The 26,433-nt window shown below is 58.7% G+C and overlaps 1 protein-coding gene across 1 annotated transcript in view; it reads right to left on the reverse strand.

Moving 5' to 3' along the window:
• The window catches only part of LOC119036728 (contactin-4), a 392,180-nt gene that overhangs the window by 25,858 nt on the left and 339,889 nt on the right, over window positions 1-26,433 (reverse strand). The window contains exon 12 of the mRNA XM_053668956.1: window positions 23,805-23,932. Coding sequence (XP_053524931.1) covers window positions 23,805-23,932 — 128 coding nt within the window. The remainder of the gene's footprint in view (window positions 1-23,804; window positions 23,933-26,433) is intronic.

A 26,433-nucleotide genomic window follows, 5' to 3' on the forward strand; every position in this document is an offset into this window, starting at 1 on the left:
TAAAGCGAAGCCCTAAATCTAGTTATGTGAGGGACTTCGGGTTTCCCCCAAATAGGGCACCAAAGCCCTGCATCGTGTTACACAGGTCTGGCCTGGCCGCTCCATCTGACGCCCGAAAAATTCCCTGCCAAGTTCTCGGATCTTCCAAAGATCCCTCTGTGGCGTGGGGGGCAGGGAGACCCACGCCCTGACTTCCGGCAAAGGCGGGTTTTACCTAGGAAGTAAAACGCACTGCAGGCGGCAGCAGCTGGACGGCGCTGGGCACCGACGCGTCTGGTGCGCGTTCCCGAGTCTCCACGTGGGCGCCCTTTCGCTCCTTCGGTCTCCCGTCGACCTGGGCCTTAGTTCAGACACGGACTGGTCGCTGAGATTTGGTTTCTGTGGAGCGGCCCTGCTTGCGAATTGACTATTTAAATAAACTTAAAACAAACATAGGCTACTTTTCCTGCTTATCTGACCTTTTTGTTAGCACAATTAAAACACGACTGTTGTATGAAGAAGGGGAGGGAACCGGCTGGGAAAAGGAAAAAACAAACGAACACCCCAGCGACTGTATCTCAGCGGAGACAAGGAAATGGGCCCCTTTCGCGGGCCGAAGAGCCAGGCCAGGCCTCGCCTCGGGCGCTTCCGGGAGGCGGCTCCTGCCACCTGCTCTCGGGACCTGGCACTGCGAGCAGGTGGTGTGATTTGACAGGTGACAACGAGGGCAAGCGCCAAGTCCACCCCGGGCAGACTGGGAGCTCACTGGAGGGTTTCTGGAGAGCGATTTCCGAGCCGCCCCTGGGCACTGCGCCCACCGAGCAGTTTTCAGAGGCTCGGGTGAAACACACAAACGCAGCCATTCGGGGCGCAGCTGCCGCCAGGGCGTGGGGACGCCCCGCCTGGTGGGGGGACTCGGTGTGGGCGAAGCTGCGCATGCGCCCGTGGAAGCGTGCGCGCAGGCGCGGGTTCTCGTCCAAGGCGGCTCTGACGTCGTCCTCAGGCTCCAGGTGGCTCCAAGTCTCCAAGTCAGAAATGGCGTTGCACGCGGAGCTTTGCTTTGTGTAGTTCCGATTTTTAATCAGCAGGTTAGAGTCGGTCTTAAGATCATTCGTTTTCAACTCGTTTGCTCTCATTTTCACCTGCCATCAGGAAAGCAAAACTCCCGGCGTGGGATTCATGCCGCGGCGCGGAGCAGGTGTCCCAGCGGGGGCGTCCTCCCCAACGCGAGGCATTTTCTGCGGGGTCTCAGCGCCCCCAGGAGTGAGAAGACTCCTCCCGCGGCCCGCACACACCCGGGTCCACCGCGTTTCTGCGCACGCGTTCTCTTTGAGGCGCTTTCTTTGCGGTGTAAAGGAAACGACCTGCGCGCCCTATTGGGAAAGACTACTCTCTGACATTAAATGAACTGCACCTACACGTGTATGTAGGATGAAAATAACTTTATGGCATTTGGGGGACATGCTGAAAGGGCACCGCAGACCTCTCGTGACCACAGGGACTCACTGCCATCGGAGAGTCGGGGTTCTTCCCGTGTGAGGAGGGGCGACTCCGGGCCTGTTTCAATGCCCCGGCACACGGGCAGCCTGCCCTGTGCGTCACGGGGCTGAAGGGTCCCAAGGACGCCCCTCGGCGTCAGTGGAATAAAGTCCTCCGCTGAGGTTGCCTGGGGAGGGCACGCCCTGAGACCAGCACCGGGCGGAGGGCCACAGACAGGGCCTCCCTCGGTCCCGTGGGAGCGGGACCTGCGTCCGCCCGGCCACCGGCTGCGGGGAAGGACGGTGTGTGGGCAGCAGATGGCGCTGCGGCCCCAGCCCAGGGAGAAAGCCGCCTCCTTCTGCTCACCCTGCAACTTTCTTCCCCGGTTTTCCCTCCGCAGCTCAAGGACGCCGCGCCACCCGGCACTAATTCCCCACTGGAAAACGGCATTTCTCTGTTTGCTTACGGATGGCAGGAAAGGTCAGAGAGGAGCACGTGCAGCTTAAAACTGGGGGGTCTTCCTACCTCTGGGGTCGGCATGAGCCCCCTGCCTTTGTCTCATGCAGAAGGAGGATTCGGAAAGCTGTCTGCAAAGCAAAATCAAGCGACCCCGCCCGCCCCGGGGTCTAGGCCCCTACTGACTAGCTGGCTGGGGGGCTCCTCGATATCTCAAGGAAACTCCCCCCCCCGCCCTAACTTTCAGGTTGGACAAGTATTAACAGCCGCGGGGCCCCGCCCTGGAGGCACCCCTGTGGGCGTGGCGGAAGACCTGAGTTCGGAGGCTAGGAGAGATTTTTCCTGCCACATCCCGAGGTTCTGAACCTGGTCCGTGCGTGCAGTGAACGCAGTCCTAAGGAAGGAGAATGAAGTCAGGGGAGTCCTCAGTGCAGGTGTGTTCCCGCCCTTCATGTTGAGGAGCAAGAATCAAATAGCAGGGAGACAGACGGCTGCAGGAAAGCCACGTTCAGGGGTGGGCCTGCGGGTCGCAGCACCGTCTGATGTCCCACCCTGGAGATGGAGCACCCGCGATTCTACCGAGAGTCACTGATCCAAGGAGGAAAAAAACAGTGGAGGGTCAGGGAACCAGAAAGCAGCTTAATTTCGGTTATTTTCACAGAGAAGTTTACAGCTTTTTTTGCCTTTGAAGTGGTACTGGGGACATCAAATTGCTGGAGGCCTACTGCAGGGGAGAGTGGGGGTGAGGTAGGCCCGGAGGGCAGGGCAGGGCGGAAACGGGATGGGAACACAGAGAAACCAGGTGGCCCCTGGCCGGGAGCAGCGGTGTCTGGGCTTCCCCACCCCCCACTCCGCACACACAGGGTGGGGTAGTGGGGGGATCACAAGCTGCAACCAGACCCCACACTCACGCAAGGGGAGGCAGCCGCCACCGAAGGACGTTTGGAAAGCAAAAAGACAGTCTTTTGTGGAACAACATTCCATTTCGTGGTTTTCAGGACAGTGAAGCAGAAAGCCCTTGTGAGGCCAGCTGTGCCTCTGTGAACGCAGTCCCTCGCAGGTGAGCGGCACCCTGCTCCTTCCCCGCAGGTGGGCTCGCAGGCTGCGTCCTGGTTTGATGCAAAGTCCCTCATTTTCCACGTCTTCACGGACTCTGGTTTGCGGGGACACCTGGGCTTCCCGCTGCGATCCTGTGAAGCACTGTTGTGCTGATAATCACCCCAAAACACCAAGCCACGGCCAGGATTAAACCCCATCAGGCGCTGGAGGTGGGGTTATCTCAGCAGAAAGAAAAATCGCTTTCTGGTCGGGTTTGGTTAGTTGAAGCAAGTAACTACTTCTTCATTCCAGAAACACACTCTGCACTTGAATCGAACAATGGAACCTCCCAGGTGTGCGCACATGCATGCAGACGCCTGGTGCTCAGGTCCCTTCTTAGACGTTCCCGGGAACCGACGTCCTCCCCAGGCTGTGCACTGGAGCCCAGGGGCTCACTGCTGGTCGGGAAGGCAGAGTGGTGAGACCCCAGCCCCCGTTATCGCCAATACACGCTCTTTGTGTGACCCGGGCCAGGTCCCTTGGGTGCTGCTCTGGGCTGCGATGCCGAAGGGGGAACAGAGTTTTATGAGTTGCTGCAGCGTCGAGTGGACCCAAACTCAGAGTTAGGGGAGAAAAATCGGTGTGTTCACTCGTCCGATGGGCGAGTGAACAGGGTGCGTCCACAGTTCAGAAGCAGGTTCTCGTCCCTTTCTCCTGCACCTGACGAAGGGCCCTGGGCAGTGTCTCCGTGTCAGGCAGAGACTCCCACAGGCTCAGAGAGAGCAGGCTTTGGGCAGCCCCCCAGGGCCTGCTACTCTGCTCGAGGAAGACAGTACCATTGCACGGTGCCGTGTTCACTGGGGTGGCATGGCAGCCAGCAGAACGCCTGCCACTTCTTCCCCGGGTGGAGGATGGTGCCAGGGGCCCAGAAAGATGCTGGGGCCTCGGGGCCTGGAAACGAGCCTAGGCCCAGGCTCGGCTCAGACAGGGCGGCTGGGGGCTATTTCCAGACAAAGACCTTCTGTAGGGGTGCTCTGAGGTTGGCCTAGTTTTCCCTAAAAGTGTCGGTGCGATGGAGTGGAGAAAGCCCTCCATCTGCAGTCCCGGGGATGGGTTTCCAGGTGCAGGCGTAGCACGCCGATGAGGTATGGGGCCACCGGGTGAGGCCTGGGGCCACCGAGAAGTCTGCCGGCCTCCCGGAGTCTCTGGGCTGCAGTTTTCTGTAATTTGGAAGTGACAGTTTCTGGCATCCTGGGCTGACAATGAAATTCAAACTGAGCTGATGGGTTTTAACTTGCTTCATAAACTGCAACGTGCTCCCCCAGTGTGAGGTGCAGGTCTCTGTTACCATGGATGCCAACCATTTGCTTGGGAACAGAAGGAAAAGGAGCGACTTGTTCTGAGGATCAGAAGAGGGTGACCTCAGACAGGAAGAGCCCTTTATCGTGGGTGTGGTTCCAAGACAGCTGTGGCTGCTTACTAAAAGCCAGCGAAGGGGACGAGGTGATTTCTGGTCGGAGCACAGAGGCTCCAGCACAGGATTTTATGTCCGATGGCCTGGTGCTTCCAGCTAGCAGCTAAATTCAAGGGCACCGAAGACACGTCTCCCACCAATGTCCGGGCTTCACGGGTTGGACGACTGTGTGTGTGCTCACATGGGGGGGGGGGGCGTGTCAGGGGTCACTGGAGATCACCAGGAGGAGGAGAGGCAGTGGGACTGATGAGAAAAGTGGCAATGTCACACGGAGTCACCGAGGTGGTTGGGAGAGGAGGTGAACCGTGCACAGGGCAGGTGCGGCCTCGGGAGGGCGGGGCAGAAGGAGAGAGACGTGCGGACTTCTGGGGTGAGGACGGCTGCGCCCCTTGGTGCTGCGTGGGGGGTGGTGACGTCTGTTCACGACAGTCAGAAGCCCTCCAGTAGAGGACTCAAGGTGGCTGAAGTCGAAGGAACTGTTACAATGTTGGGCTTTATTCCTCTGACCGAGACTGAAGGTGGCTGGGCCACGTCCCGGGCAGCCCCGCTTTGTTCCAGGGTTACCTGGCGGGTCCCTGATGCGGAGCTAGAAAGAGGACAGAGGGTGTATGACTTCTGTGGACGCCTGGTTCCTGTGGATGGGGGTTTTCCTGTCAGGTCGTGGTGACCTGGTGATGGTGCCCTGGTGGCCACATCACTGTCACCGAACACCCCATTGTCATCTCCCCTCCATGAACAACATGGGCTGAGTCACCAGCGGTTCGCCTTCACCACAGTGACACAGCTGTGTCGCCTTTCAGCGGACAGTGGACCCGAGGCTCCTGATGGAGGCCAGACACTTCCCACATGGCCACAGAGCCAACGACAGGAGGAAAGGGGTATGTGCGCCCCGCCCCCATGTGGCTGACGCACGGACCGATTTTTCCTGCACTGGGACCCAGCTCACGGCTTGTAATTCCCTGTGGAGGCGGCCCTCCGCTCAGAGGCTGCCGACGTTTAGGTGTGAACGAGCTTGTCCTGAATCTCTCTGTCTTCCGATGGAACCTGACTCGGGATGTGGTGGCCAGAGGGACTCCCAGGAGTCGAGACACAGGAGCCCAGCCCTGGGCGGGAGCAGGTTCAGAGGAACGGCCGAGCTGGCGGGGCCTTGCCACGGGCGCCCTCGAGGGTGCACGGCCTGGTAGACAGCCACCGCAGGCAGGGGCCAACCTCAAGGGCAGCCGAGTGCGGGACTGAGAGCATCTCCAGGTTCTGAAAGTGCTCATTTTGCAGTGCAGTGTAGCGGGAAACTGGGCCCTTCCAGTGCTGGGCGCTTGTTTAGGGATGGACAGTGGCAGGGGAGCCAGACTCCTGTGTTTTAACCGTGACACCCCCCCCCCCGGTACTGGCTGTCTGCTGCTGGGGGCTGTTGTTTCTCAGTGCCCGGTTTCCTCAGACCTGCGGGGGTGACCCGCGCCCCCTGTGCTGCGGATCGAAGGGGCGGATTAGCATAGACACCTTGGGGCTGGCTCTGCCACGGGATGTCGCCAAGAGCCCGGCAGAAACAGAGGCGCCTCCACATTTCGTCCGGAGAAAACGCCCAGGCCCATAAGGGGAGTGGCCACAGTGCTCCGCCTGCCCCGCCCCGGGCTGGTTCACTGCAGAAACACAGAGAGGACCCCACTGGGGCGTGAAGGGGGGATCCGGACCGAGACTGCTGTGCAGGGCCTGGCCGCAAGAGGGAGCCCTCTGCCGGGAGAAAGCTGCCTTTGGAGATGCAGGCGTGGGGGGGGGGCGACCAGGTGCGTGGTCAGCAAGGCCCAGACACCAGCTGCAGCTCTGCCCCTGGCTAGCTGACCGGTCCTGGGTAGAGCACTCGGGTCGAAAGTCGGTTAAGTTGCTTCTTAACTTGTCACAATAGTCCGATGGCTGCACGTGGCATGACCAGAACTAATCAGTGTTCGATACGTTAGCTCCCATCATCATCGTCACCCCGGTCATCATCACCGTCGCCATCTTTGAGCCTGCTTGTGCCTGGTCTCTGCGTTGGAACTGCAGGGACCTGCAGAGAAAAGCAACTTCCCAAATGCGTGGAGGGAAGGAGGGAGGGAGCAACATTTGGTTGGGGAGGAACGTGTGTGGAAGACTCCAAAGAAATATTGTGGGTCTCTACGTAATGACACAATCTGCCTCAACATGACAAGGACGCCAAAGAGGAAACGACAGTGACAGCTCCCGAACACAAGCGCAGATGCTCAGTCTGCGGCCTGCGGGGGAGCCACTGGGAAGTGCCACCGCGCACAGGCGTCTGTCTCTTTGCCAGGACAGCCTGCACCGGGGCTGCAGCACCGGCACCGCCTCGCGCCTGTGCCCGGGCAGCGCACCGAGCTGGAAGGAGACCCCAGAGTGACATCAAGGCGAGAGATGGCATGCCGGCTGTAGCCACTCCAGGCCCTCCACGAACCGTGCGGACACCGTCGGGCACCATGAAAAATGCTGCGGACAGGACAGCACGACCCTGAGCCGGGGAGATTAATAACCGTGAATCACTAAACTCGCTGGCTGATGGTTTGCTCTGCTGATGTCTATGGCCACCTTAATGGATTATTTCAGTGGTTTATGAGGCATGGCCAAAAATATACTTCATTGAGGAACGTGAGAGATTGGAGCTGAGCTTAGCAGAGTGATGTCTTCGACCTGACAATATGAAATCTTTTAAAAACCTTTGTTTTCCCCTCTTGTCTTCCATTTTATAATTCTCCAGGGACGACAAACCACACAAGAACTAACAGTAGATTTGGGGGACTGCAGCCCCCACAGGTGCTGTGAGATGGCCGGCCTCGAGGGGTGTGGGAGGCGGGCACCAGCCTGTGGGCAGGTGACCTCATCTGCAGTGGGGACTCAGCAGGGCTGACCAGCAGCGTCAGGCATAGACCCCAGTACAGAGGAGCGATCCTGCGAGGGGGGCGGAGACGCGGGACGCGCTGTGTTGGCGCCTGAGTGGCACGCACACTCGAGCCCTGCTTCTTCTGCAAGCTCGGCCGAGTGGCCACGGCCACGGGGACCACCCGAGGACGGCGGCAGGCGGGCGCCGCAGCAGTGAGAAACCCCCACAGGCCTCGGTGCCACGGGCCTCCCCCTCTGCTCCTCGGCTGGCCAGAAGTCACGTACAGCCCGGGATGACTGTACGGGAGCAGAATAATAAAAAAGCAACAAAGATAATCGCTATGATTATGTATGAGATACGGCGCCAGCTCCTTTCCACAAATTATCTCATTTCCTAATTGCCCTGTTAGGATTCTGGGAACTCTCTAAACCCCTTCAGACAGCAGTGCAGGGATTCTGTCTTTAAAGGCGTAAGCCCGCGAGGATAGACGGAATGGTTGGCGACCATGACCACTGAAGCAGGGCGTGCTGGGAGGCAACCGATGGGCAGTGGGCAAGAGGCCCTGAGTCCTAAGCGAGCACCAGGGAAGTACCCCGAGCAGACCGCCTTCATGCTTAGGATGTCCCCTGCACATTCTGCAACTGGTGGCCTCAGGCACCCCTGCAGTCAGTTCACTAGGGCTGTGTGGGTCACCCTAGAAGGCTCGCACTCCTGCTCCTGCTCCCCTGCCTCGGCTGGCAGGCAGGTGGGTGTGTGGCCGGCAGCCTGCCCGAACTTGCCTGGCACGGGTGGAAGTGAAAGAAGCTGGGGAGAGAGATCTGAGGACACTTCTGGACGGAGCGAAAACACAAAGCAAGGAAACAGGAAGGATGAAAGAGGAAATTACGGGACCACTCTAGACAAGCAGAACGGATCAAAGACAGGAGAGCAATGCACTCTCAACACAACCAGCCCCAGTCCCCGGGGCAGAAGGACATATGTTTCCAAATTAAGTGTGTGCCCCCTGAGTGCCGATCGGGAAGGAGAAAACCGGGTTCCGCAGCAAGTCGCAGCTGTGTGGCATTTCTGCACGACGGAGGTGGGAAGACCAGCAGGTGCAGGTGCCTGGGAAGAGTGAGAGGGGGACCACGCCAAACGGTGGGTCACAGGCAAAGGGACAGAAACTGGAATTCTTCAGACTTCTCAACATTGACGCTGGAATTTGGAAGACAATGGATCAAACCTTCCAAATTTGGAGGAAAAAGTACTTGTAGCCTGGAATCCAATTCCCAGCCAAACTGCCATGATGAGTGGGAGTGAAAGAGATGCACCTGGAGAGAAACCAGGTGGTTTTCAGGACAACATGGCAGGATGTGCTTCAAAAAATGAAGAAATGCACAGAACCCGGGAAACGGGGCCCCGAAGAGGGAAGAGACGGAATTCCCAGGGCGGTGAAGGAGTCCCGGCGGCTCTTACACATAGTGTGTCCAGTCCTGTTCTCAAAAAATTTCCCGGTGGCCGAAAGTCCGGGCTTGGAAAGACTGATGTGCAGGTGGGAAGCGAACAAACAAAAAGACACAGAAGGACCAAAACTACGCGGCAAGGGCGGATGAACCGCAGCCGTGACTTGCGCCAGCGCTCACTGGCGGGTGCTCCCCCACGGCCGTGGCCATGACTGTGTGCTGCCTGTCTGGCCGGAGCCAGGGTTCATGGACACGGGGGGCCGGGCAGCAGCAGGGCACTCGGTGCGCAGGGGCGTGAGGTCTCCTGATTAGCAAGTGGCGGACGGGGTGCGACCCTGGTCGGCGGGTGTCCTGCCTCACGGCCGTGTAGCTGGCTGCCCCCAGAAGGGCCGAGCCCTGTGGCTGTACCGGGTCCCTGCACGAAGCCACCTCACGGGAGGCTGCGCACGAGGCGGAGGGGCAGTGCCGTTCGTTCCCACTTTCTGAGGGCGAACCGCCCCCCACTCCGAAGCTGGGGAGGGGCGGGGGAGGTGGGCGTTGGGCGGTAGGGGGGTCCGCAGCCCGGCTTGGGACCGCAGCGCTGCACGTTCCAATAGTCCCGCCCTCTGAATGGCGGGGGGATGCTGTCCACCTTCCCTCTCGACTCTCCTCAGTGCAGAAACCCCGCTTCTGTGGCCGCTGTCACCGCGTCTCCACAACTCCGCCTCTGACCTGTGTGCTCTCCTCGGAGACCCGTGCCAGGTGGAAATGCTGCAGGCAGGTCTCTCGCCGGTCGCCCGACAGTCCTTAGGGCACAGCAGGCTCTGCCGGACGCCTGATCCCCGGTACCGAGGTCCGGGCAGGAGGCACTCGTGGGGCCCATAACTGACGGTGAGCAAGGGTCCCGGGTGGACAGAAGCTGCCTCTGCCCGAGGGAAGACCACCCTCCCCGAGAATGAACAGCTCTTGGGTCCGAGGGGGAGCGGCCATCTTAACTGTGGAAACAGGCATTTTCTCCAGGGCTGAGCAAGGAGCGGCGGTTCCTTTACATCCCATTTAATTTCACTGGGACGTAAAGGCACTCAGAGTCCAGGGGAGGGCCCACCACGGGCCCATCCGCATCCCAATGGTGTGACTCGCTGCCTGGACAGTCCCGGTCCCTCCCTGATGTCCCAGCCCCTCCACAGCACCCTGCTCACTCCCCCTGGGATGACGAGTCACATGGCAGCCTGGCCACACATCATCGGGGCTCCATCTCAGTGGCCTGGCGCCAAACCTGTCCCTTCACGCAGCTCCGTCCCATGCCGACCTCTGTGCTGCCCTGTGTGAGGGACAGGACCCGGCAGTCCCCACCCCCTCGGGATTCCCTCTTCCTAATAGAGAGCAGGCACCCAGCCAGCTGACCTAACATTGTTCCCGCACACGGGTTTTTAAAGAGGCAACTTCCCTTCCATAATGCTTTCAGTGAAGCTGGTAATGTGACAAATGACACTGTCCTTTTGGTCAGGGTTACAGACAAATACAGGCAGCGCCAGGGCAGCCCCCTTCTGTAAGCTGTCAGTTAAAAAGAGCTGACATCAAGCACAGGATAATCCAATGGCATTATGGAAATGATGGCGACCTTACAGAGGCTTAATCAGCTGTCCGGGAACTCAAATCTGCCCCCTTGATAAAGTGCAGGTGACGCACAGATGCAGCACGGAGCCACGCCCAGGCCACCTCCCCTCAGAGCCCAGGATTCGGGGCCTGCACTGCTGGCTTGTCCAAGACCTGGCGCGAAGCAAGAGGCTGCGCAGGTCTGAACAGCTCTGCCCGCCGAGAGCACGGCCGGTGGGCTTTATGACACAGGCACAAGGGTGAACGACATGAACAAGAAGCAGACACAAAGTGATGATTTCCGTCTTCCAAGGAGAGAGCCACGGGCCTGTCAGGCCTCGGAGCTGCTCCAGAGCACAGCTGGGCTGTTGGAGCATTTTGGGAGCTGCAGAAAGATGCCTGGCAGGCGCTCAGACACCAGCAGGGGCGGTGGGCACCGGCGGGATGGGGCTCAGAAGCACAAGGGCCTCGGCTCTCCAGGGAGGCAACTGCGACCCCCCGGGGCTGCGGAGAGGACTCTGTGCTGACGCCCGGCACGGCTCTCCCTGGAGAGGAGAGCGAAGCTGCTTGCCGCACGGGGCCTGTTCCCGGTCCACAGGGCAGGAGGACAGGACGGCTGGCTGGCTGGCAGGCACCAAAGCCCACATCCCCGTCACTGTGCCCCACGGAGGACCTCGAACTGTCCCTGGCCTGCTCCTCATCAATCTGCTCGGTGGTGCTTTCATGGCGAGAAATTGCTGAGCTTCTGTGGGAGCAACTGGGGCCTTGGGGGATCCCAACTGCTCTCCCAAGAAAAGGGCTGAAGGGCCTCGGCCTGGGGGTGCAATCTCCATGCCCCCTTTCTCTGCAAAAACAGGGGGTGGCTACAAGACACAGGCCCACCTCCTCCACAGTTCTCCCAGGGCGCTCCCACTGGGGCCAGTTCGTGAATTGATGGTGAGACTAGGGGCGTTCTAATGCGCCACCGAGGGAGACCTGCACGTGTGGCTCGTTCCTTCGCTTGCTCATTCATCCGCACAACCACTCAACAGTCACAGACTGCCCGCCGCACGCCGGGCACACGCTGCATCTGCGTGAAGGTGACAGATGCTGCGTGCAGGAGGGGACACCAAACATGTAAGTTTAGGTTAAGAAAGGGCTGGGGAAGAAATGCATAAGGTGCCACAATAAGGAACAACAGGAAGGCACGTCTGACAGGTGGCTGGGGAGGACTGCCGCGGGACGCGGAGGCCCCGGTGCCACAGGGACGTCAGGGAGTGGGGTGGCGAGGGGGGGTTGTCACCGAGAGAAACAGGGTCCAGAGACCTCACAGTATCATGGTAACAACAGGAATTCAGTAACATGGAATACGGACACCTGTGGGTGTGTGTAAGCACACACACTCTCTTACACACAGGGCCCTTACGTTCGGGGTATTTACCTTATCAAAGCCCACCGGCAAAACCCAAGCACCAAACAGAAGCCCACCGGCAAAACCCAAGCACCAAACAGAAGCCCACTGGCAAAACCCAAGCACCAAACAGAAGTTCACTGGCAAAAACCAAGCACCAAACAGAAGCCCACTGGCAAAACCCAAGCACCAAACAGAAGCCCACCGGCAAAACCCAAGCACCAAACAGAAGCCCACTGGCAAAAACCAAGCACCAAACAGAAGTCCACTGGCAAAAACCAAGCACCAAACAGAAGCCCACTGGCAAAACCCAAGCACCAAACAGAAGCCCACTGGCAAAAAACGAGCCAGAAACAACAGCGGACACGCGAGTACATTGGGTGGGAACAGAGGTGCCTCATCTTCCAGCTGAGGCAGTTGTGGAGGGGGACGCTGAGCTCCCGGTGGCGGGTGTCCTTCCCTGGGGCCACCTGGCGGGCCCCCCAGCGCACTGGGCCCTGGGGCTTGCCTCGCTCCCAGCGGTGCCCGGACAAGCGTTTCCCACGGGCCTACTCCCGTCACGCCCACGCTGACTCCGGCACCCTGGTGGCCGCCGCAGGGCGGCTCAGAGGTCTCACGGAGGGCTCTTCTAGGGACTTGGAGCTGAGCTGTGGCCACCCATCTGCACCAAAAGGGCAACAGCAGCGATGCCTGCGATGGATTTTGGTTTGCCCCGCAGACGGTACTGTGGTGGGTCCTTTCAGGAGCCCTCTCATTTAATTCTCCCAGTCTCTCTCCCAGGTGGGAGTGGTTCCGTTTTCGTCACACGCCTCTCGGCGCAGACGGTGGAGTGGCAGCAACGTGGGACATGCAGTTCCCAGACTGAGCTCTGGCCTGCGGGCGGCTGGGTGCCGGCGGGCCCCCAGGGCACGCCGCGGGCCTTTTCCAGCCTCAGTTTCTTCACCGGCTCCTGTTTGCCTGGCCAGTCAGGGTGGTCTGTGTTCTGGGCCACAGAGGTGGCCTGTGTCATTTCCTGGTGGCTACTGGGTCTTCCTTCACTTAAATAGTAACAGCAGGTGACACAGAAAACAGCCCAAGCTACAATGCTCAAGCACGCCCATCTGGCAACGGGGCAGAGCAGGGACCGGGACCCCGGGGCGGCTCTTTCCCTGCAAGCCCTCCCTCACAGTCTGGAAAAAGGAGGTCGCAGCCTTCCCCACACACCGTGCTGTCCGTCCCAGCACTTTCCCTGCCCGCCCACCTGCCCTCTCTGTGCTGAAGCAGAGCTGCAACGCTGCCCAGCCTGGCTGGGGAACCTCGAAGAGAAGAGCTATTTGTCTGTGCCGTATAGCTTTTCCTTTGGACGCCGACTTTCCCAAACAGCCTGGCCCACTAATGACTTCAGCTGGAGGCCGGCACCCTGCCCTCGGGGGCCGGGGCCCCGAGCACATCTTGCCAGCCAAACGGGAGTCAAATCCACAGGAGATATTCATCAAAATGAGGACATGTCTGCGGCCGCCGCTTTCTCGCCCCGGATCCACCCTCGCCCTGCTCCCAGGCAGTCAGCCAGGCCCCCCGGGGAGCAGCGGGGGAGGCAGAGCCTTACTACAGACAGTACTAATTTGTTTCCCAGTGAGAGGTGGCAACCTGCCTTGATTTGCTTCAGATTTTTCAAAGATAATGGCTTGTGCCTCCTTGTCCCAATTAACTACTGGCTGACCCCGAGACGCCTGGTGTCCACTCAGATAACTGAGTTTCTATTCCCACTGATGACGCAGGGATGCGGCAGAGAAATGCCCACGGGGGGGTGGTCCATGTGCAGAATTGCAAATGGAGAGATGGCGGGGATCCCCAGTCTCGGTCCTCTTCTCGTGTCCCCAACACGGTCGGTTTCCATCTACTTGCTGGTTTCATAATTGGAAGTGATTGAAAGGCCAGCCACTTCCATGGAGTGAGGGGATCCACTGACTACTGGGTGTCCATTGCTTGTGCACAGAGGGCCGGGCGGGGTCAGGCACATGGGACTCAGAGACGGAAGACCCTGGGAATGACGAGGTCTGGGCCACCTGACAGAACACCGCCCTCGTCCACAGGCATCACACACGCTTGCTGGCAAACGAAGCTGGGCTGCGGTTCAGGTCGAGTCTGCTGTGCGAGTCCCCCCGTTTGCAGGCTCCGGTCTGCAGTGGACACGGAGGTGCGCCGGGGGCTTTCGCCACCCCTGTTCTCTGTCCTCCCCTCCCCCGCTGCTGCCCAACCACCAAGTCTGGGCAAGGGCAGCGCCGACCTCCAGCTGGACCGGGCAGGAGGCGCGCCTCTGGCCCGACTGCACGTGGTCTGCAGTGAGGAGCCGGGAGCCGCCGTGGTGCAGGGTGCCTGGCCGAGGAGCTGCAGGGAGCCCCTCTCGCCGCATGCCCGCCCACAGGCTCCGCTGTCGGCTGTGTTGGTGACAAAGCTGACTCTGGACAGCTGTGTGCCCAACAACCATGACCACGTCTCCAGGGTCAAAGCTCAGGCGACGGACAAAGGCATCGCTTACCAAACTCCCTCCACTCCCAACATGTTATTAACTGGAGGAGAAATGCTGTTATTGGGCTCTATTTTAAGACTGTGCTACTCATAATTAGCAGAATAACCTTTTCAACCCGCACCGCGCTGCTGATTATGAATAAACACATGCTGGGAGAAAGAACTGGAAAGATTAAAACGAGAAAATAAAGTCGATGTGACAGAGTCCCACCCAGGGGCAGGCTTTTTCGCTCAGGGGTGGAGACATGCTTTCACAACCACAGACGCACAGGAAGTCGGAGCTCACAGGGGTCGGCATGTGCCTGCCTGGTCAGTGCAGTCGGCCCTGAGAACGCTAAAGGGCTCGGAATGCCCCGCGGGCCACTCAGACCACCGCTCCCATCTGACGCTTCATGTCCAGCTGCAACTGGACATCATCAGTGACCAGCAGGGCGCAAGTTTCAGTTTTTGCATGGACTAATTATGTGAACATTTCTCCTTCTACTGAACACAAAGGATACCCTCTCCTCCGACACTGCTGCCCCACGCAGGCATCTCCTGGGCTCCCTGGTTAGCATGGCACCACCTGGGCCTCACCCCCGGGGACTGGTGCAGCAGGGGTCCCCAGGGGATGGACCAGGATGTACACATTTTCAAAGACGCCCATGGTGTCCACAGGGCAGGAAACGGCCATGCCTTCTGCATCTGTGGACAGTGCCCTCGTATGTGGATGTGTCAGGGCGTCCCCTCCACACTTGCACTGGTCTCTGTAATGGTAACTCTGCTGCCTTGCCCATTAAGGAGTGTCAGTGCCAACAGCATGGGGACTGGATGTCCTACCTCGGCTGGGGGCCAAGCCCTTGGGGACAGACACCTGCAACCTCAGAAAGGGAGTGGGCGTGGCTTAGGGAAGTCCAGGGGAGACAAGGCACACCCACTAGGCGCTCTGGGTCATGCTCCTCTGGACAGAGCCCGAGCTGTCTTGCATGTGACTGCTGCTGGGACTGAAGGGTAAGAATGGGGAGAGCTCCTGGGTGGGGGGGTGGATGGCGCGTCTTCCAGTTTGGGGAACTTTCCAGGCCAGTGGCGCCCATCTTCACCGAGCATCCTCTCCTGGACTTGGGCGCACGGACTATAGAACGGCTGGAGGCCACGTAAAAGGCTGCTGAGGCTCAAAGGTTCTGCTTCCATTTCCTCTCCCACAGCCAGGCGTCTCCTTGAGCTCTTCCCAGGGCTGCGTAAGAGAGACAGACGACCGTGCTAACCTTTCTAAGGTGGCGCTCGCCAGAGAGACGATGGAAGTGCTGAGGGGCTCACTTTCGCCTCGGGTGGATTCTGGGTATAACCCAGAGGCCCAGTGTCTCTGGGCCGGTTTACGCAGATCCGATTGCCTAGGACGGATGGACGGACGGAACAATCCAGTCACCACTCGGTGGGGTGTCCCCCAGGGGAGCACTAGCCCTCCTGCCCCAGAGCGAGTGCGTGGAGAGGAAGGCGAGTCCTCATTCCTTTCTCCTCTGGTTCGGGGTTTGTAAGAGACCAAACTATTCTTCCCAGAGTTGGGACCAGGGGAGGCTTCCCCTTCGGGACCACCTTGAAAACACAAACGTGCATTTGTGCCAGAGAGCACGTCCGTGTAAAACCCGTCTGTGCAACACGGTGTCCATCTTGAACCACAGGAAGCCCCCATACTTAGGAACGAAGATGAGAGTGCTTTGCTTCACTTCCCTTTTTATTTATCACACAATTAGCCATTTTTAATACCCATCTCAGCTTTGGAAGTGACAGAAAAAGCAAACATTCCCTAGCTGAAGATGAACCATACTGCTCTTCAAATGTCCGACGGACTGAAAAGTTGGGCATGAACCGTCTTGGCCCCTCGGCAGTGGGGCGGCTCGGGGGCAAGACGGAAGACGCCGGATGTCCCCGAAGAAGACGTGCATGAGAAAGCGGTGGACTTTCACTTACGTACTTGGGAAATATATTACTTTAATAACACTGGGGATGTGTTCAGAAGCGGTGGCGGAGGTGGGCTGGAGATCTATGCCTTTTAATATCGACTCCCTGCTGAGGGGGGCGGCGCCACTCCAGGAGCGGGCTGAATCACTGCCACTGTGGAACAGGTGCGAGGAGGCGATGGGCGCGGCCTCCGGCGGCCGTGAGGGATGGAGTGCGGGGCCAGATGGATATCTTCAATATCCTTCTTATCATCTGCTCGTGGTAGTCCGTTCAATTAAACTGAATCGGCCCGGCACAAGTCTCCTTGAACTGCCGCGAAAGAAAGTGATTACGCCTCGGGTTTGATGGAGCCGAAGGGTCAGCTTCTGCCTGAGTCTTTGTTTGTTTCGTTTATTTTGACTGACAAGCGCTCGTCAGGGAATAAAGCATTGACCTCACTCAGCAGCGGACCGTTTTCCTTCAGAGAAAGCACCTAGATTCGCGGGTTCGGCGTCACGGGTGGGCCGGGGTTATCCATCCGGGTGCAGAAGGGAGGCGGAGGCTTGGGCACTGTCCGCATGCATGCACGGTTCTGATGGTCATGTCTGGCCACCTAGGTGAAGTGTCACCTGAGGTCTTCGTTTTAACTCGAGATGGTCTACACGGGAAACTACAACATTTTGGTTTGCCAACATGTATGTTCCCACGTCCACAATAAGGGTCTTGGACATTTTTTACGGACCCCCAGCCTTTCCCGCTCTGCATACACGTTAAAACTTTACCTAACACAGTATTACCGATGCGGCTATAGGCCTCGCCCCGGGCCGTCCTCACAACGCCGTGGTGAGCCCGGGCCGGCGCGGAGCCTGAGCTTCTGCCTCCCAGCAGTCCGTGGTCTTCCTGTGGTCCCAGTGCCATAGCAAATCACCTCGCGTGCAGACACGCGACAGTGCCACAGGTGTTGCTCCCTGACTTGCCGCTGCGTTTCTCGTCGGGACAAACAGTGACGTGGTGAACGGGTTTGCATGTCTGTCCCAGAGCGGGTGCTCCCTCCGGAGGAAACCCCAGAGATGGGGTCGCTGGGCGCGGGCTTGCACGTCTTCCAGTTTACCTGTTCACCGCCATTTCCCTTATCTTCTCACCAACAGTAAGCGTGTTACATGTTGATCTTTCACCAATCTTACACGTCAGTAAAAAAAAGAAAATCAAACTGCTCTGTGCTTAAATGGGCACTTCCCTGCCTACTGGTGAGGTGGGTATTTTCACAAAGGCTGGTTAGCCCACGGTCTGTTTTCCACACCAACAGCAAGACAGCAAAGCTGCCCTCAGCGCAGAGGCCTTTGTGTGACGGGGCCGAGCTGGTGTCGAGACGGACAATGGTGAAGCAACCAAATCTGCTTTCTAGACCGAGGCCGGAGATGTGGCGGGCCGGCTGCAGGCGGGGGAGACGGCGTGAACTCCAGTCTCGGCACTGTGAAAGGCAAGCAGCTCCTTTGTAGGGAGATTTGGACTAAAAGGGGGTTGTTCCACCCGTGATGGCCACTGCCAAGGGCGAACTGTCTGCTGACTCTACGTGGCCCTCGTTCGGGCTCACAGGGCTGGCAGGGGAAGTGATTACGCTCTGTTTTAGCAAGGCCTCAGCCTCATGCTTTGGGAGAAGGGGGTCCCAGGCTGCACGTGCCCCATGAGCACTGGGAGGGCCAGGGGGGCCATTAGCTCTCCTGCCCAGGACTTGCCCCCGTCGGCTGACTGCTGCCCCCTCTGCTGCGGCAGGTCTCACGTCCACCAGGATCACGTGTTTGAAGTGTTCTGGCCACTGTCCCTGGACCAGGGGACTTACCGTAACGAGCATTTGGCCCTTCTAACAGCAAACCTTCCCTTCTGACTCCAGGTGCCTGGGGTCAGAATTTGCATTTAACTGATTAGAAAGACCCTTAATTACCGCCTGGAAATAATTGGTTCCAGTGGAAGGCCTCTAATTAGGTAGAAGCATGTGTAAGGGCTGGTGCAGAAAGCAGGTCCTGCTGCGGGTGGGCAGCCAGACGTCACCACTGGGCCCGACGTTGGACGGTCCGACCCAGATCATCTCACCGAGAAGGTGCGGGCCGCCCCCCGCACATTTTCACTCGCGCTCCAGTCAGAAAGGCTCAGCGCCGCTGTGCGTGCAGAGGCCGACACTTCTCCACGTCCAACAGGTGTGGCAGGCGGAGTTTGGCACGCTGCCCTGTGACTGTGCTGTGGACACCCTTTGTGTCACTGAGCAAATGTCCTTTCCGGCTGCCATACACGTGAGCGTGACGGCATCTTTTCTTCCAAACGCAGACCGTCACCGGGCGGGATGGCGAGGGGTGCGGACCGCAGCAGGGAGGGAGCCCTGAGCCGTCCAGGAGGCCGCAGGCACCTGGTCCCTTGGCCAGAGTAAGAGCGAGAGCAGAGGACCGTCCAGGCCGGGAGCAGCCGAGGCTGTCATCCTACCCACTGAGGACCTCTGATCCATCAAAGCCGGTCAGAGCACCAGTTTTTCTTATTATGAAAGCAATTCTGCGCACCAGATCAAAAATTAAGCAAACAGAGTGAGAATGAAAACCACCGCGTTCCGTCCAGATGAACCAGGGTGGAGTGCGCAGGTAGGACGGCCTCACGGGAAATGCGCGGGTGCAAGTACAAGCCGCGGCCTGAGTGGCGTGCGGCCTGAGTGGGGAACGGGCCAGCCGGTTTGGGCTGGTGAGCGCGGAGAGAAGGAGGTGACGAGCATCCTGAAGCCCCCGGGTGGTGTGTGCTGTGCCTGAGACTCTCCCTTGCCCAGCACTCCGGTCCCAGCAGTGTGAGGCCTGGGGGGTCAAACCAAACTCTCTCGTCCACCGTCCGCCACATTGGTCTCCTCTCTCACTCAACGGTCCGACTGCCTCTCCTCTGGCTTTTCCACTGACTCACGTCAGCCCTCGGATGCTGGGGTGAGGCAGAGGTCCTGGGCCAGAAGTCGCTCACAGTCGGACTCAGCAGGACGAGAAGCTCTGGCCTAGGTGCCGTGGAAGGGGGCGCCTGGCTGGGCTGCACCTTGGACCACGCTTTGAGGGTCTCTCTGGGGAAGGGAACTGCTTATGAGAAGAAGGGATCGGTTAATTTTCTTTTTCTGGTAAGGGGCTGAGTAGGGACGTGCGTGTTCCACCGTCTCTGCCCTGCCAACTCTGCTCCTGCAGCAGAGGCAATGGACGGAGCCAGCATGCGAGCCAGGGGCGGGGCTGGGCCCACAAAGGCTGCACATACGGAACTGAAACAGGAATTTCAGACATTTCATGCCAAAAACACTCTATTTTTAAATTTCCCTGTCAACCAGTTAAACATGTAGTCAGCCCTCATAGCCCCTGGGCTACACAAAAGCAGATGGCCACCCGGACTTGGCCCACGAGCCGTGGTTTGCCAACCCCTGAAAAACGGAGCATTTTCAGACTTGGCTGGGGGTGAATGGAGGACAACAAGGTGCTTATTAAACATGTGCATCTTCCAGGTCTCCCCATCCCCTGGTTCAGGTCACAGGTGTGTTAGGGCAGGGGCACCCTAGGAAACCGGCGTTTCTATTCGGCACCCTATGGAACTTGAACTTGCTCAGCAGAGTTCCTGGAGGCAGCACAGGGCTCCTCCATGTGCAGTCAGGTACCATCAGCTGCAGATGAGGTTGAGGACATTTTGAATGAAGTTCAGCAAGGTAACTAGGGTAACAGCAGCCATAACTCAACATCCTTCATTTACTTTTGGGTGGGGGAGGTGGGCGAGCAATAGGAGGGGGGACCCTCATCACAGTTACTGGCTGAGCCACACCCAGGACACATGCTCTCAGCTCCCCTTCTCCAGGACCGCCCGTCACGGAAGACTGTGGAGCCGGGACCCCAGCTGTGCAGAGCGGCTGCTCGGCTCTGACCCAGAGACAGAAGTGAAATAACCAGACAGCGCTGCACGTGCGTGTGGTGGGCCCTCCACACCGTTCTCACCGCACCCATCACTGCTAAGCCCATCTTCGTTTCAAGGCCAGATGGTATGCTCTGCGTTAGGATTCGGGGGTCGGACCCAAACCTCAAGTAACTAACTTGAAAAATGAAATCAGTGAAAGGTAGGAAGTCCTAGGACTGGACAACAATCGAGAGCCCCAGAGGGCCGTCGAGGTCTGTGGTCTGGAAGCCGGCTCGCTCAGGCGGAGCCCGAACCATCGCCATCTGGTGGCCGCCTGCCAGAGACCAGCTGTCACCCTGCTGCCCCCGAGTGCTCCCCGTGGCCTCCCCGGCCGTCCGTGGCTGACACTATCTTCAGCCTCTGTCCCGATGGTGGGGGCGGGGTGGAGAGGGCGCGCACTGGGCTTGTAGAAGCATCAGAGGCGATGTCTTCTGACGGCTGACCTTTGCCGCGACTCCGCCCCACACGTTCCGGGAGGTGAAAACATGCACAAGCACCTTCTCAGGTTCCACAGCATCACCTTCTCTGGCACAAGCGGGTCCCTCTACAGGTTTCCAAACCGGGTTGAAACCGTGCACCGGGTCCTGTTTGGGGAAAAGCTGTTCTGCCTGCGTGGGGGGCGGGGCTCAAACACTGATGAGCCAGTCGAGGAGTCTGTGCATGGCATAGTTCACGGGGGCTCACAGTGGTTTCCATGCCTCTCGGCTGTCTGGGCAGGTTTCTGAACTGCATTTCCCAGTGCACCCCCACAGGCCCTTCCCCTTCATGCCGATGGGTGTCAGGACACTGTACCGGGAGACCTGCACCCTTCGACGAGGCCTGTGACCTTGCCCATGGTGGTGGCCTCCCCAGCTTGCACCCTGACCATCTACAGCCCAGTCTTTCTTTGCCCCTTTTGTCCAGAGGAGCTAGGTGAGAGTCAGAGGACTCTTCCGGGAAGCCGGCAGACGGAGTGCATGGGGCGGGATGCCCCACATCCCGGCTCATCCCTGCTGGTCCCTGCTCACCTCTGCCACCTGCTGGCACAGCCACCTGGCTCTACCTGCTCAGCCCTTCCCTTTACCTCCTTTTGGGAGATTTCAGTCTCAAAGTGGTCCCAGTGCCTCAGCCAAATACGGGCCCAGCGTCTGTGGGGTGGGCTGGCCAGTCACACATCCCTCTAGGTCCTTCCCAAAGGTCATCGAAAGTCGCTGCCAAGTCCTGCTTCCCAATGGTCATGTACTGTCCTCACGACTCTGCAGACCCTCTCGTGACAATGTGTACTTAGCACTTTTCTGTAAACTGACTCCCTTCTTTACTAAACTATGTTTTTAAAGGAGATTTTTAAAAATCCTTGCCATGAATGGAAAACCAGCATTTTCCTAATGCACACTGAAAGAAATTTATTTAAAAAACCAGTTTAGCTACAGACTGTCTATAACGATCTCTCACGGTGTTGTTGGAGAAGCACTGTTTACACTTTACAAGGAGGTAAGAAATGAAGTATTTTGTTTCTTAAAACAGGTACAAGCTACTGTCTTTGCACCTTTTTTTCCCACCGGAAGCACGAGATGACTGTGGCCTGTTTCATCACCGGGCACCCAGCGCCGGGATTCGGCACCTGCTGCGCACATGGCGCCGCTGGGCCATGAGGCCGCTGGGCTGCGTGGGTGCGAGGCTGTGATACTGTGGGGCTGCATGGTGTGAAGCTACGGGGCTGCAGGGCTGTGATGCAGCGGGGTTGCGAGGCTTCGAGGCTGCGTGGCTGCGAGGCTGGGTGGCTGGCAGCAGCTGCGTGATGGGGGCGCTGCAGGGGTGGCTGGGACACGGACTCAGACAGAAACAGGACTTCCTCTCTGCCCGCTCCCTTGGCAGCTGAGGGAGTCGGCTGATGAGGGTGATCACTGAAGGCAGGATGTCACCTGTTCCCGCGTGGAAAAAGTCCACGCGTGCTTTCTAAGTTCAGCCGTTTCTTTCCGAGGTGCACTTCCCTCCGCTGAGTCTCACACGCCAGGAGAGGATGTTTCCTAAACACCTGATTCGCTGTGATTTGAGGTGAAAGAACTGCCATTTTATTAAAACAGTAACAGCTAGTGACTCAGGGTCGGGCACAGATAATGCCCCCATTTCATCGCCAACTCTTCCACTACAAAGTCACTAGCATGTCGTTCTGTAACATAACACATGATCTCACTCAAGCACAGCACAGGGCATTTTAGGTGAAATGTCCCATTACAACCACAAGTCATTGCACCCACGTTGTTACCCTGCCCCACCAGGGCTGGTCACCTGTCCACGGTCACAGAGCCTGTAAAATGGGAGAAAGGCGCTTCCGAGCCAGACACCCCAGCTGGGAGCCCCACGCCTCTACTGCCCCCGAGGACTGCTGGCCGTTTCCATTCCCACCTCCGCAACTAATGCGCACTCGGTGACCTGGACCAGCTCTGACCCCGGGGCCTCGCTCGGCAGCTCAGGAGCCTACTCGAGCGGAGACCTCCCGCCTGAGGCGGGTTTCACAAAGGTCGCCGCACCTACCCCTGCCTGGCCCTGCGAGGCGGGGCGAGCATGCGGGCTGCCACTCAGAGGGAACCATTGGTGGGCCGATTTGTGGGCCGAGGTGTCCGCAGGCGTTGCGAACACAGATGTGCATCCGAGCCCGGGGCTCCCGGGGGCACCTGCACGGGCGCCCGCGCATATGATGAAAGCCTTCCCCAAACGGCAGGGGCTCTCCAACAACCCTCGCACATGTAACCAGGTGACCCTCAATGTTCCTCTTTAACTTAAAACTGCGGCCCCTATCCTCTTCTGGACATTCTTCTCTGCAGTGGGCTATCTTCCTTCACAGGGGGCGCTACGTGACAAGAAGGGGGGTGCGACGTGGCCACCACCACCTGGCGCAGAGAAGGAAGAAAGCGCGTGAAGACGACCCCACGTAGCAGCAGAACCAAGGAGAACACGGACCCTGGGATCCTGGGCAAACCTCCGCTTCCGCGGCTGGCAACGCTCAGAAGGTCCCACCCGGGGCTGCGTGACCCTCACTCAGGTCACCGTCGAGACCCCTTCACTCACACGTCCTGAGAGGAGGGTGAAACGAAGTGACAGAAACCAAGCAACGCGCACACGAAAGCCCCGCCCCTCCCGGGCCTCGGCCCCGCCCACCCACCCGGGGTGCAGGGCGCAGACTCCCACCGCGTGCTGAGCCGGGAGCGCCAGGACACACGCGGGGCGCGGGAGACCGCTGGTCCTCAAAAGTGACCGGTCGGCTGGGAGGCCAGCGAAGCCCCGTAGGTACCAGCACGATGACCCACCCCCATCGCTCCGAGGAACCGGGGGTGCCATCATAGATCGTCAATGCCGTGGCTGAAACACGGTTTGCTGAAAATAGCATCCGAGTCGCGGGTTTTAAATTTGTCAGCACAGCGTTTCTGGACATGGATTTCGAATCTGCAGAGGCTGGAGAGAAATGTGCCCAAAGGGCCGCCGAGGACGACGACATCGGTTACAAACCTGCAACAGGCCGGACGATTACGGAACAAGACCGCCCTCCCATCGCGCCCGCGGCCTGCACTTAGCTCGCGGCTGTTAATCACACACTGGGGCCTCGGGGCCTCAAGGAGTCACTCGGCTGACAGTGGCGCCTGTGCGTGCTGACCTAAGCGGTGCCGCGTCCGTGCATACCCACGTGACGGCGCCGCCACCCCATGCCAGTCACTAGAGATGCACCTCCGTGCGCATGCGCGGGCGCGCACGTACCTTTCACCGCCAGGTTCCCGGTGCTGCTCGCGGTGCCGAAGTGGTTGGTGGCCACACAGGTGTAGCTCCCAGCGTCGGCCTTCGTCACGTTGATGATTCTGAGGCTACCATCTTCAGAAATAGTAATTCTGAAATCAAAGCAAATCAACCCAAAATGGTTAAGCCTGTCATCTTGCACGCTGTGAATCATGGCTATGTCGCTGGGCAATCTCATCTTCATTTGGGGTGCTTGCACACATTCACGTGCGCATCACCAGGATGTGTGCCTTATTTAGTACTTTTTACACTTTGGCACCAGGCTCTCAACGCCCCTCCTCCCTGGCGAGGGGCGGCTTATCACAGGTGCCACACATTGTTCCTGAAACTGCTCAGGAGGGAGAAGAGACAATCCCCGGGTGGGCGACTTGGTGCATTGTCGCCCACGGTGTTTTCTTCCACATGCGAGGCTGAAATTCGGTGCGGTACGGGTAAGCACATTTACGGCTGAAACACATCAGATAATGCATGCATGGTTAACGAGAGGTAAGAGCAGAAGTTAAAGAAGATAAGAGCCCATGACATGGCGTGACTTCGGCAGAGCAGCAGGTATGGAGGAGGGCACCTCTTGGCGCCCACAACCAGGGACACACACCCAGCCCCAGGTGGGAGGTGGCACTGTCCCAGACAGTCCCCGACGCTGGACTGAGGAGGGCTCTCGAGAGGCCCGTTGGCAGCGGGCCCCCAGCAGGAGAGGAGGACGCAGGGGTGACGAAGACAGCCCTGCCGGGCGGCTGGCCAGGGAACACACCGGTCCCGGGACAGCCCCCTCGGGCAGACGCCCGTCCAGTCTCCGCTGTGCCTTTGGAACCTCCCGCGCCCTCCGGGTTCCTCTGCCTACTGCAGCTCGCCACGCCCATGGCCACGGCCCCCAAACGGCCTGTTTCTGCTCTGGCCCCTCCAGGGCTTTTCTGCCGTCCGTGGCCCAGCAGCTCTTGGAGGATGTAAGCCAGACAGCGTCTCACTCAGCAGGCCTGCAGAGCTGCCTTTGGAAGAAAGGCCTTCCTGGAAGCCAAGAGGCCTGAAGGGCCAACTCCACTTCTCCTGCTGACTTCGTGTAGCTGTCACCTCTCACCTGTCGGCAAGCAATGTTACCTGCATCCCGGCACACCCCTGCGGTGTCCGAGTCTCTCTCCCAGGGCCTCCCCCTCTCCCATCTGCCACCTGGATGTTAGAGCTGGTTCCTTCCCACCCTCCTGGGACCCCTGGCCACCAGGGGTCTGGCCTCATGGTGCTGGGGGACTCGGCCCCTCTGCAGGCCCTGAGGAGGCCTGCTTCTCCCCCAGCTTCTGGGGATGTCAGCAATTCTTGGGGTCCCCCAGCTTACAGATGCGTCACTGCCGTGTCTGCCTCCAACATCACATGCCTTTCTTCCCTTGATCTCTGGTGTCATCTCCCCACTGCTGTGTCTACACCCCCACATGTCCCTCTTCTGATGAAGACACTGTGATTAGAGGGGTCCACCCTGGTCCGGCATGGCCTCCTCCTCACCTGATCACCTCTGCACAGGCCTCCCTTCCCAGCAAGGTTACGGCCCAAAGCTTCAGGTAGGCATGACATTTAGGGATGCACCCTTGAAGGGACAGGGTGGCTGGTGTCGGTGGAGCAAGCAGCTTCGGGGCTGACTCTGCAGCCATGAGAGGACAGGAGGCCGTGATGCGGTGGGCTGTCCGCAGGGGGGTGTCGGCAGGGACACCTGAGCCTCTGCCCACACTCCCTGCTTGCGACCCCGCCTCCCCACATGCTCCCCGGGGATCCCATCCCTCTGGGTGGGCCCGGCCACTTTGTAGCTGTGGAAATGATGGCTCTTCAGGTGGTGTGTGAGCAGTTAAATGTGGGGGGTGAAGGCCAGTTTTGGGGTGCTGACGGACAGCGGCTCAGAAGACTAGATAGAGGTCTACCTGCACATTCGGTTTCTTCTTGGACCAGTCCAATTTGTTTATTTGTTGGGTTAAATCAGATCTTCTATCTTTTGCTTTGACTACTCTGGCCAATTTGCTTTGATACTAAAATTACAGCCCAAATCAGGTTAGATGGAGAAGTTCTCTCCCACACGGCGTCTCTAGTCTTCTGAGCCGCCTGCAGGGGCGCTGAGCAGCCAGTGGGGCGGGGTGGGGGGGCTGTCTGCACTTGTCCTCCAGGCAGTAGACAGAGAACGGAGTTTTGGAACAAACACCTGTGAAACAGTCAAAACTTTGAAGGTGAGGGAGGCAGCAATGGACAGAGTTTTTGTTGAGAATGGTTTCTTCAGCTGCTACCTTTATGCAGGACCTGTGTCCATTAATATAAGGTTTAGAATTCCTTTCTCCCACAAACTTACGAGCTGAGATAATTCCAGCCTAAGTCTACAAGGCATTCCCCCATATCTTATCTTATGTGCTGTATTTATTTGTATTTTTATCAAAGCATCCTAAGTCCTGTGACTTTTATAATGAGAAAAAAGATCATTAAACTGTAAGGCAGGCAGGGAGTGTTATGTAACAACCTCTGAGGACACGGGAAGAGCTAGGAAAAAATACAGATTAATAACCAAGGGACGCTGTCCATAGAAACTCATAGAAATGAAGAGGTCGCGGCAGAAAGGACCAGCACC

This window comes from Artibeus jamaicensis, unplaced genomic scaffold, assembly GCF_021234435.1.
Source record: "Artibeus jamaicensis isolate MK-2021 breed Jamaican fruit bat unplaced genomic scaffold, CSHL_Jam_final contig_519, whole genome shotgun sequence".
Lineage (NCBI taxonomy): Eukaryota > Metazoa > Chordata > Mammalia > Chiroptera > Phyllostomidae > Artibeus > Artibeus jamaicensis.